The sequence below is a fragment of the Tympanuchus pallidicinctus genome, unplaced genomic scaffold (assembly GCF_026119805.1).
Source record: "Tympanuchus pallidicinctus isolate F22 unplaced genomic scaffold, pur_lepc_1.0 scaffold14, whole genome shotgun sequence".
NCBI classification, from domain to species: Eukaryota; Metazoa; Chordata; class Aves; order Galliformes; family Phasianidae; genus Tympanuchus; species Tympanuchus pallidicinctus.
In genome coordinates this window covers 3139241-3151871 of record NW_026294659.1, presented here as the reverse complement: position 1 = coordinate 3151871, position 12631 = coordinate 3139241, and the positions used below count along the sequence as shown (strand labels likewise).

Here is a 12631-nt window from a genome sequence, read left to right as displayed (position 1 = left end):
AAAAATAATTAGAGATACGGAGAATGAGATGCGGAATTAGTAAGAGCATTGAATACAATCTCAACAACACTGCAGCCCTGAGTGCTAGAGTAAACAACGGACCCACATCTGTTTGAGGCTAAAGAGAGAGAGAAAGGGTAAGAGTTAGCAGAAGCCTGAGTTGCTCTGCTGCTTATACTTTGTGAATATCATTTTCTTTGTCGCCCTTCTTTGAACCCGCTCCAGGACCTCAATGTCTTTCTTGCAGTGAGGGGCCCAAAACTGGACACAGAACTCGAGGTGCGGCCTCACCAGAGCTGAGTACAGGGGGACAATCACTGCCCTGTTCCCGCTGGCATCACTGTTTCTATGCAAGCCAGGCTGCCATTGGCCTTCTTGGCCACCTGGGCACACTGTCGGCTCATGTTCAGCCGAGCATCAATCAATACCCCCAGGCCCATTTCCTCTATGCACTCCTCCAGCCACACCGCCCCAAGCCTGTAGCGTTGCCTGGGGTTGTTATGGCCAAAGTGCAGAACCAGCATTTGGCCTTGTTGAACCTCATCCCATTGGCTTCAGCCCAGCTCTCCAGCCTGTCCAGATCCCTCTGTAGGGCTTTGCTACCCCCAGGCAGATCCACACTTCCACACAACTTGGTGTCATAGGCTGGAAGGGACCTTAAAGACAATCTAGTTTCAACACCCCACATTTAACATGTTTAGGAATGCTTCTGCTCACTAAAAAGAACTGTATTAAGCTAGAAATGAGACACATTGATAGAGTACTCCTTTCTAAATATTATCCTCAAATTATATTAGTGATTAAGGCATTATTCCTTGTGATGCCATGAATACACCACTGACTTTATTCAAGACTACAGAACACACATAATAACATAATCAGATAACATTATCAAAATCAACTGAAAAATTACAGGACCATAGACGCTTAAATGTTGAAGAAAAAAAATGAACTGTTGACCCGAAACTTAAACATCAGTAAGGAAAAAAAAAAAAAAAAGTCATCTCCTTGTGCAAGAATTGAGAAAACTGCACACAAGCCTATCTAGGAAATCCTCCCAATGGGTCTGTGATTTGTGCTTTGTGCCTATTTCCCAGAGTAATCTGTTATCTGGGAACAAAGCTGTGCTTGCTGAAACAGCTTTGCTTGCATAAAGTAACTGCTTGTCCAATAAGCAACAAAGGACAATTTAGTTGTCAGTACAAATAATCTGGCTATCTATCTCTAGATGAGTTTGCTCAAGACAAAGAATGAAAAAGCTTCATCTCCAAATAAGGCTGAACACTCTGGGGACACCATGCTAGCACAGCCCCTGACAGCATCTGGATACCTAGGGGAACTCAGCGAGAACTGGCTATGTATGGATATATGCCCTGCTCTGCACTAGTTTGTACATACAGCTTAAAGGTTGTGACACATAGCATCATCCTAATGTCATTCAAAGAGCTGAGATTTAAATTCCTTGCATAAGACTGGCCTTAACACCCAGAGAAGGGGTTCCACTTACCTCAATGACGGCATCCCATGTCAAATATTTCAGTATAAAACAAGCCAACAGAAGTCCACAATGCAAGAAGAGAAGAATTACGTAGGAGGTAGCCAAGACTGAGAGTTGTGCTTCTAGAAGATGGTCATTGTGTACCTTGGGCACGTTACAGTAAAGTTAGCTTTGCTCAGGAACAGTGTGCAGATGTCCCTCTGGATGCACTTCTAGTATAAACCTAACTATTACTGTGATAAACTGGTAAGTAAGAAAAAGCAAATTGGCAGTATTATTAATTTTAGGAGGGGGTCAAGTACTAAGAAGAGTAGTGGGGAAGCTTTTTTGGTACCCAGATAGAGAATACAGATTATGTATGAGAAGAGCATAAGAATGTAGGAGAAAGAACATAGTAACTGCCATAAATACAGAATTATGTCACTTTACCTTACTTTTAAAAACAGATTTAAGCACATTCACAATCAAACAATGAATTTCTTTGCAGGATACATTTATCACACACAGAAAACAATACTTATTGTTTGGTTGATTAAACAGAGAAAAAAAACACAACAAAAAAACACAATACATTATTCAAAGTTCTACATAGTATTTGTTAACTGACATTTTCAGAATGAAGCTTTTTTTTTTTCTTTGTAAAAGTGATCATGAACAATGCATAGTGGGAACAAAGGGTCTAGAAATCTAACATTCCACAGCTGTGAGTCAGCATGAGAAATAAGGCTATGCAGAGGAAAAAACATCAGTGGGTTTCAGAACAATACCTATTCCATTGGCAGACTTCAGATAAGAGCATATGAAAACTAAAACCAGAGTTTTGGACAGAAAAGAGGAATTAAAAACATTAACACACAACTGGAAAAGGAAGAAACTACATTTCTCTTGTGATGACTTGGAAATAGCCTTTGAACTTTGGAACTAACTGTCAGTGAAGGTCAATTGCAGCATGACGCTGCAAAACAAACCCTAGATGAACATCTACAGGTGAGAAATATCAAAGACCATTTCTACTCAGTAAGCTGCAAATACCTCATCCATTCATTCAGTGCACACTTATCAACAAAGTATAAAAAAAGGAAGTTGGAGCACCGCTCATTGAATGATTTAACAAAAGGCTAGTAGATGTATCTTCATGCTCTGAAATGTTAATTACAAGGTTCAGGGTGTTTTTGTTTTTTTTTTTCCCATGTTTCATGCCATTGCAAATGCAATGAACAGAATTGCAGTGTTTTATCTTGCTTCTTCTTCCTATCCTTTCACACTGGGTTCACTGTAGGTGGCAGACCCTACAACAATGCTTTCCAGATGCTTCACTAATACAGCAAATGCACCACAGGTAACTCAGCCACAATAGGTAACAAAACTGGATGTAGTGTTACACACATTTCAGGATAAAAGGGTATAAAATAACAAATCTTACCTGAGTTACATTTAGCTTCCTTGCTCAAAAAGTGAGACAGGACTACCTGTGGGAATTAATGTGAATGCAAATGTGTGGAATGCTTTTTTTCCAAATAAAAATGCATTTCTAGAGTTAAAATCACAACTTCTTAAAACGAATGCAGCTTAGGCTACATAAACCTTCATAGCTCTTCTTCATCTGTCACAAATGATATCCAGATACAAATTCATACCTTTCAGATAAAAGATAAATCATTAAAAAAAAGAAAAAAGAAAAAAGAACAAACCACCACCTAGAAACAACTACTTGCTGTATGGCATCATTCTGTAAAACATGTAGGAAATGGCAAATTTGGATTGGTGATACTCTGAACTGAACAAAAATACATCCTTTAGCAAGGTAATCAAGAAACCTGGGACAGTCTGATGCCGTAGGAAGGTCTGCCCTTCTAAAATTTCTTCTGTATATTCTGCACAGCCTCATTCATACCAGTTATCATTCTGAATAGCACAAACAGCAGCAGTGAGAGAGTGATAGATTCTAAATTTGACCTCTTTTAACCAGTTTGGAAATCTTTATTTACTGTGCCTATAGCTGAGGCTTCTCATAAAGCAGGAAATGCATTTTGAACATCAGCTGAATCAAACTTAAGCAGCTGTGGTTACATTATGTCCATCACATGTCTTTCAGTAAGAAATCCCTACAGATCAGTTAAGGGAGGAGAGCACAGCTCCAGTTTCAAAATCCAGAAAGAGTCAGGGAATTCATAAAGGGAAAGAAAAATACCTGCATTGCGGAATATGGAGGATAGCTCTGTTATCTCTGAAAAAGCAGCAATACAAACTGTGGTTCTATACGTATCTACTATATGTATTTCTGTATATACACACATAGACAAAAAATTAGAATGACCACTTAAAAATGTAATTGTTAATACAGTTGGTTGTTTCATTGTAATAAAAGAGCGAGTTAACACATTTTCCACTCCAGCTCATCCAGCTCATAACTTTGGACTGAAAAATCTGCAGGTTTGTCTGCAATTTCCCTAGCAAAGTTTTTCGATTTAACTTACAAGGAAGCAGGCTGGTTTTAACTTCAAAGCTAGCAATGAGCGTGGAACATCCTATGTTCTAAGAAGTTACCCGTCATCACTGTCACACCATGCATTATGAGACCATGCTATGGAAGTCCTTGCTGATATTAAAAAAAAAAAAACGTCTGCTGAAAATAAAAACAACAAATCAGAACAATAATTGATTACAATTATAGAATTCTGACAATTTTCAAGTAAAAACTATGTACAACACTTCCCAATGTTGACATTACTTCTTCCATCTGATACAGATTTTTAAAAATTGTATATATATAAATACTAGCATTCATCCAATCATTAAGAGCGTTCTGTTTTACACTTCAGAAAATAACCCCTATAACGATATCTATATATTCTTTATTACAGAATAAGCTCTATTCTGGGAGGCTAATTATGAGAAATGAAAAAGATTTCATTTTAAAGAAAGATTGCCTTTTAGTCTTCATAAAAATATAAATAGAAGAAACATTGCAAATAACCCAGAATAAAAAGGCATCACGCAGAACATGATGTGCCCTTCTGCGTTCTCCCTTGCTAAACAAACAAAAAAAAGAGTAGCAACAAAATAAAACAAAACCAACCATTCCAATAACTGTATGTAGGTAAAAAAATGGCACTTGCTTTACATAATGCAATCCATACATTAAGATTATAGGATAATAAAATGGATCCACTAAACAACTTTTTCTTCACAGGATGGTCCACCTTAGCCATTACCTTTTTCCACAGTTAATCTAAGGTGCATGCTGGGTCACCAAAGTGATCTCAGTTTGCTTAAACCCTTGATTCAAAGTACCTACGCCTACCTAAATCAAACCCCATGCAGTAGAACAGAGAAATAGACCCATGAATTATTTTAAAACCCTTACATCACTGACCTCTACCACAGAAATTATCCATGGCCTTAACAGTGTACTAGCTTGTCTCTTTTGGTAAAGCCATGATCAACAAGTCTTCTCTACCCTCATTTTGATTATGAGGTAAAACTTTCAGATTGAAATTCAACTTAGTCCAAGTTTGATTTTCAGAGATCACAAAGTGAAATCAATAGGATTTTTCAATTGTTAAATCATGTTTTGTAGCACATTAGATGACGAGGAACAACCTGCTAGCATCCATATAGTAGATGCAATGTATGTATTATTTAAAAACAACTTCTCTTTGATCTCCAGGAGAAGTTATTATGCAAAATGGATCATCCCAAGCAGCTAGAGTCAGCATGAATATATAAATCAAACTTGAAATGCTTTTCATTGGATATTTTTGAAATCACTATAGATGCATTTGTTATTCCTCTAGAAATTAAGATAGCTCTACAACTCTGATACATAAACAGTATCTTTTTTGAAAAGCTAATATATCTGGTCTTATTAAATTGCATGAGAGAGCAAATTCATTTTGTGCACTATCGATTAGACAAGAAACAGAGACGGTGGAAACTGGCATGGTGCTTGGAAACTGGCATGGTGCTTGAAAAGAAGAGCTCAGATTAGTAAGCAGCTACTTAGGTGAATGAACAGCCTTCTAGAACGTAACTTTAGCTCCAGCCTCTGTAAGAACCAGGCTGCTCATGTCACTGCTGCTTATGGAGAGAGGGAAGAAAGGCACATCACAAACTGCTACTTTGAATCTTCTGCAAGCTACTGAAAGTGACAATGATCTAGGCTTTTCCTGGTGGCTCCTAAGAAGCCAGTTGGCAGTTTGTAATAGTTCTGTTTTCCTTTCCTGCACTTGATGACTTCTGAAGTCCCCAGGAGGACCAACTCACACTGAATTGGCTGAAGGATTTATTCAGATGCCTAGGCTTAAACAACTGAAAATCAGAGGTACAGGCCTGCCATCCCACAAAGCTGAATTCAGGAGGCCCAGCTTATGCAAAGGCTACTACGCAAAAATACCATAACACATCGGTAAGCAAATGTTAATAACAGAGTTATGTATCCATGCAGCAGCACCAGGAATTGGGCTCAACCTTGCTGTTAAAATTACCCTTATGGCTCTAGCACCAAGATAATGTATTTTAGCTGATGATGAATGCCTCACAACCCCTGCAGGTTACCCATTAACTTATCTTCCACTTAAGTTCATGAATGGAAAGGCCATCTCCTTAAAGGAACTCTGAGCTGCAGAAGCTCCTGTTGGGAGCACTGGGTGAGATACAAGCTGCGGATAATTTTCCAAAATTTCCATATTTCAAATATGTAGGCTTCCAAACCAGAGCAGCATTACTGGAAATATGAGCCTGTATTGAGACAAGTGTCTCAATAAATCTGATTTATACAAAAAAGGAGGACACAATGGTCAGTGTACAATCCTACTGAGATACCAAACATTACAGGTTTAAAGGGCTTCAGAATACGTCAGACATACTTGAGTCAGCAAAACAGTTTCCTCTTCCATTGCTCATTTAAAAACAAATATATGGTCCACAATAACTTCAGAAAGCAAAACCAAGTGTTAGAAAACTTAGATTCAGAATCATGTTCTTCCTCTAAACAATCCTGATCCCAGAGCAGCTTCAACAACACTTCAATTACAGCACAGAAAAGCAACCCGTTGAAAGACAGAGAAATGTCAGTGAGTTACCAGGCATACAGCATGCATAGCATCAGAAGACAGACACTATAAAAACAACAGATTTCACTTTTAACTGTATGCAGTATTATTTTCTGAGTAAAAGGACACAAATATTATCACTCAGCAATAATTTCGCACAGCATTCTATAGCACTGAAAAATTAAATTTCAGTTACTGGTCTAGCTATTGTTGACAAATATTGCCTTTATGAAATCTTCAGCTGTGCAGAGTAATATGCAACCAAATGCCTAAGTAACACAGACACCTGGGTTTTGTTATCCTCCCACATATCTCATTCTCAACAGACACTGGCATTTCCCCTCTACATCCTGAGGACAATATGCTTCCAGTCATTTTGGCCAGCTGTAAAGGAAAGATACTAACCCATATGGCCTCTCTCTCATTAATATATGGCAACCATTTACTTAGTTTTACACCATTTTGAGATGAAGACTTCAAGGTGTCTAAGAGTCCCATTTGGTAGAACACCAGATTAAAAAGCAGAACAGGCACTCAAGATAACACTGACTGAGAAACAATCAGAGCCCACATTTTTTTTTACATTATTCAAATTATAAGATTGAAGTGTTTTCTCTTTCCACTTTACAAATGTCTGAGGCCAAATAATTCCCTTATTCTGAGATTTAAGTTAATAAATCAGGTTTTTCCAGTGAAGTTTTACAATGGAACTTCTCTGAAATTAATACAGTGCTTAAGTGGTACATTAAAAGGTTCTTCCTCTTCTTTCTCTTTTTCTTCCCAAGACCACAGACACAACACTGCACAGATTTAAGTTACATCAGGAGCCTCTAATGATTGTTCTTTCAGTATCATTTTAAGGGAATTATTTCAATCTGAGTACTGAACAAGTTTTAAAAGGCATTAGATTCATTATGTCCATGTAATACAAGGATTGATGAATATCCGGTGTCTTATCGTGCTGTAACCATCCAAAGTCCCAGTGCAACATTGGCAGCCAAAAGTGTACTCCCAGCAAGCAAAATTAAAAAGCCAACAAGCTCTCTGTTTTGTTTTTCTACAATCAAGGAGCTCAGAGTGGCTTCCAGGAAAGAATTTAATATCCACTGACCATCCAAAGCGAAGCAGGGTACAGCATTGATAACTGCCAGTGCTCCTGACAGTGAAATTAGGTATCTGATTGACAGTAGTTAAGGTCCATTAATAAAATCCAAGAAAATGTAAAACCAAAATCAACAAAAAATACATTTTTTATATCTAGTGTACAGGGAGAAACACTAAGTTGCCATTCTATTTCACGGAAATTATATAAGCACAATGAGTTTTACACCATAACACAATGGCTCAGAATACTGCCCTTATCAGTTCATGTTTTTAAGTGAAAAACAAGCGTTAGCTTTGGATGCTTTAACAATACTGTCCTTTTCACAACTCAGATAGGAGCAGGAGACAGCAAAACCATGCTTTATATGCCCATCTTCCTCCCTTGCTTTGTGTGGTTTTGGAGCAAGGTTATAGATCTGACATTATGCCTGAGGTAAGAAGGTATTACAGAGCTATGATCTAAGTATGAAATAATGATTAGGAATATTTTCCAAAGCACTCCCTTACTGGAGTAAGTAAACGGCTAAAATATGATTGAAAATCTGGCCTCCCTCCTATTTAACTGTTAGCCAGAAAAGTTAAGTGAATTTCTCTGCATGCAAGTGCATGTGAAATGAGTAAGGGTAGATAATTTCTATGGTTGGTAAAGCCTTGCTAAGGCTAAGCATTCTTAGATTAGTCATATTCAAGCCCATTAGCCTTTATTTGTGCATATATACAATCTCATTCATTAATAAGCACGTTTAAATGCACTATTACTCTGCTTTTTAAACAGAAGAATTTTCTATTGAAGATAAAAAAAACACACCACTATCAACAAGAGCAAAAATGAACAAATATACTCTATCACTTAGTTGACCATGATGGCTCACGAAAGGTTTTAATAAAACTCTCACATAGCAAAGCTAGTAATAACATTTGTCTTGCCATAAATTCAGGATTACTTTGACTTTCTTGTCAAAACTGCTAAAAATCACTGTCAAGGAATAATAAAGAAAAAAAAAAAAGCTGACCAAAAATATCCTGCTAAGCACAAGGAAGTGGGAGATTGCATTTGGGGCTTGGCACATAGACAATAATCAATGCAGAGATGGGATAAATATGTCAAAACTCTACAGAAATGTTTCAGAGCATCCTGTCTAAAATGATAGCCAACTGAAATTTTGCAGGGTCACTGAATTCTATACAGCTTCCTTCTTGTCTTTAAAGAACAAACATACTTCAAAGGATACTTGCAAAATGTCTCTATCACCACTGGCAGATCAATGCTTAGAAAGTTATGTCGCGGTACAAAACTGCTGAGACTTACTGAAATGAAAATATGAAGATAGACAAAAATAAATAAATAAATAAATCAAAGCCATTCCAGAAATTTAACATTGTGAATTCTAGATTATAATTTTGCTGAACAATCAATTTGAAATGACATTTCTTCCAGGGTAAAGAACCAATCTAAATATGGTTTTGCTTGTTCTATTTTGCTTTTAGAAGAGGCAGTGCAGCCATTAATTCTCTCTTAAACATACTAACATAGTAAAGTCACTCCACAAAATACATTCAGCATTATTATAGTAAAAGTAGATCTAAGACATGTATTTTCAGAGACAAGAGGACATCTGTACTCATGAAGACCATATGGTGTAATTTAAGCTCTTTTCAAAAACAACGAAACATGTAAAAGGAGATTAAAGTTACCAGGAATTTTAACATATGCAGTCCATATATATATATAAACATACATTCATACTGTTGGGTGCACATGTGCTCTTTCTTTCAAGGCCCCCCAAATATTTTTCTTTCAGAAAATTCTCATGTTCTGCAGCTCAGCTCATATTGCATGGAAGGGGAACAAACAGGGAGCACAGATCCAGCGTCATTCTGAGAAAGGAAAGGCTGGGAAATGATGCACAGTGCATTGCGCTTCTTAACACCAGTTAGCCAGTGCATAAACAGCTTCTTCTTCTTCAAATGATACCTTAAAATGATTCCAAGATGTAACTAAATACAACATAAAAACCCAGGTGTGATACTCAGCATCCTTCATATAAAGTACAGAAGACTGCAGTGCCAAGATCCACATGACCTTGAAGCACTCTTTTGGCACTGTAACTTCTTTAAAGATGTAAATGAAGTTTCAGTTGACTGCAGGTCAAATGCATATGAGAGACTTTCTCCTCAAAGAAAGGTAGCTTGAAGTCCCCCAGAGTGCACCCGGCTTGTACCAGGATGCTCCATCTGGGTTTTCTCAAAAGTAATCTTGACAGAATCTTTCAAATTAAACAATTGTCTGTGTCTTTCAGCCTCAGGGACTGTATTAAAGCCTTAGTTCTTTGACAGCTAAAAGAGAGACTCCCTTCCTACCATAAAACTCCACTCCTAGCACAGTGAAGTTATCCCTAGAGCAAAAAAGTTCAGATAAATTAAGATAGAATTAGAAAATTGTCTTAAGAATTTACCACAGTAAATGCAAGTGTTGCTCTGTCCCTGAAGAATAATTTTGCACAGAGTTGAGGCAAACCAGTGGCCTGAATTCCCCCTACCAATGTGGGCAAAAATTATCACCATAAGAAATACTGTCTCCACAGAAATAAGCAAGTGCTCAAAGCACAGATTAATGAGAGTTCCGAGAAGAAAAATTCAAGTCCTACTCTAAAACAAACATCCCTTGGGAAAGGAACAGTTGAACCCATCCTTTTAGACATTTTAAAACCACAGACTAAGAGAACAATGGAAATCGCAGTGCTAGAACATAATATAGCATTACTGCTGCTAAGTGTATCTTCACTAAGAGGGAAATCAAATTTCTTCAGGTTCAATGAATAAATCCAGGAGACCAGAACAAAGGGAAGAGTATAGTTCCGAAGGAACACCAGGCAGAGAATTAGTCTGCTCAGTCAGATAAGCATGCTTTTTTCTCTTAATAGCGCTCTTCCGATGAGCCAGAAGGGCTAACGAGTACCACAGGGAAGCACACTGTGGGATGGGGAGACCTTCATAGCATGGGATGCCCAAAATAGAGTGATTTTGGTGTGGCAACAATCAGAGAACTTCCCAATACAAAAACTGTCTCATCTGGACCAAGATGGTTTGAAAATCACGTTCAGTCTTACCTTAGCTGAAGAAAGACCTTTGATTTAGGGGATCTGAGAGCAGGTAAGGTCTGTTGGACTACTTTGTGAAGAACATACAGACAAAAATCCTGGACATCATCCAGCTCAGAAAACCAGAGGCATCCAAGTCGAGTGATATCCAAGGCAAACAGTTCATTAAGTTGAAGGCTGGTATCAGAACATCTGATCAGATTTCTTGTTCATGAGCCAAAATACAGTATATTCAAAAGTTTCAAAAGAGACACACTGCAATATACCGTATTTGCAAAACCTGACTGCCTCTTGACAAACACCTAATGGTATCATCATCAGAACGGTTCACTGATCCAACAAACTGATACATCAAACTGCTTGTTGTCTCTGAGACAACATGGATCAAACCTCCAAAATTTGCTGCTGAAGCTCGCTCTCCAAAACAGTAAGAAACTCTTCAGTAAGTTGCTGGAGTGAGCTCTAGACACTGTAAGATGAAGTAAGGGATGTAGTAGACCAAATCTAACAGCAGGAGACAAGTCTTTCCTTTAAGGGAGACAAGAAAAGTTATAGAAATTATGGAAATTTCCTAGGCTTGTCTTCAAAAGGCACTGCTGGAAAGAGGAAAACAGTAGCAAAGCTGGGTGAGCAAGAACAGTCATTGCTTTCCCCACTTGGTTTGAACGACTCTTTGACCTGGAATTAAAATGCCTTTTGTTGGCTAATGCTGGATGGTGTTGCAAGTACTGAGAAGACTGTACAGAGGACATACTTTTAATTAGAAGGGTTGGGAAACTGATTGAAGGTATTAACAATGGTGGATCAAAGATTTTTTAAAAATCTCTTTATGGAGAAAAATAACACACGCTACAGCATAAGGTATTTCTGCATGGTGTCCACAAAAACAATGCATGTAGCCCTTCACATTAGGGTAGAAAGCAAAGAATAATCATCCTTAATGATAAGGAAACAAATGTTAAAGGTTAAAACAAGTGAAACCAAACTCTTCCAGACAGAGATTATGGCAGTTGTTGCCTCCAAAAGCTAGAAAGTGGCTTTTGTGGGAAGGCTTGGATGAAGCAGTAGGTGAGTGGTCCCATTTTGGAGAAGCTATCTTGAAGGTTAGTTCCACATTCTTTTCATGAAGGAAACCTTGCAGTTTGTTGATCCCTCTTCTGATGAGCAATGCAGATACAGTAACATTCCCTCAAGCAGTGTGAATTCCAAACAGGAATGTTAGCCTTCAGATTTTGCCCAAACAACAAGAACCAGAGAAGGAAGCCAAGATTTTGAAATACTAGAAATGACATGAAGGAATAAAAGAACCCCACACATTCAAAATAAAGAAGAAATATTGCAAAGCTGAATGGCAGTAATGACAGGGGATCTCCATTTCAACCTTGCATATCATCATCTGTCCAACAGAAGGAGAACCTCTAGAGTATAATATGCCTGCAGTAAGCAAAGACTGAAAGTCTTGAGTTATACCACACAAATTAAACCCACATATAAATTTAAATTAGATAACATTAGATGCTCTTTACAGAGAGAATGCCAATTCAAAAGATTAATCAATATGTCCACACTAATAATTCCTTTTTTTTTCCCCAGTTTCAGCCAGACTTCCTGCACTACAAGTTAATTTAGAAGTGATTGTTAACAGTTATTTTATATTAGAAACAAGAGCTAAATAAAGATGTTAATCCGCATTAACAAAAAATATCTTTTAAATAATATTTTACTTCACAGAAAGTGGAAGGTTTAACTGGATAGCTTATTTCTTGTAAGTAGCTAATAAGGACATAAATTTTTCTAAATATTGGATCCTGAAGCTGGCTTCGAATGAAAGTATGAGATAATTACAGCTCCTCAATAAATCAGGACTATCATGA

The 12631-nt window shown here is 37.5% G+C and overlaps 1 protein-coding gene across 2 annotated transcripts in view; it reads right to left on the bottom strand.

Moving 5' to 3' along the window:
• Window positions 1-2664: 2664 nt before the first annotated feature.
• Window positions 2665-12631, bottom strand: part of MBTPS2 (membrane bound transcription factor peptidase, site 2) — a 33719-nt gene continuing 23752 nt past the window's right edge. Inside the window, exons 10-11 of one of the 2 annotated variants that reach the window (XM_052673767.1) lie at window positions 8889-8964; window positions 2665-7728 (exon numbers count right to left, since the gene is read on the bottom strand). In XM_052673767.1, coding sequence (XP_052529727.1) covers window positions 7506-7728; window positions 8889-8964 — 299 coding nt within the window. In that variant the 3' untranslated portion in view covers window positions 2665-7505. The remainder of the gene's footprint in view (window positions 7729-8888; window positions 8965-12631) is intronic. The other variant, XR_008204341.1, reaches the window with a different exon arrangement.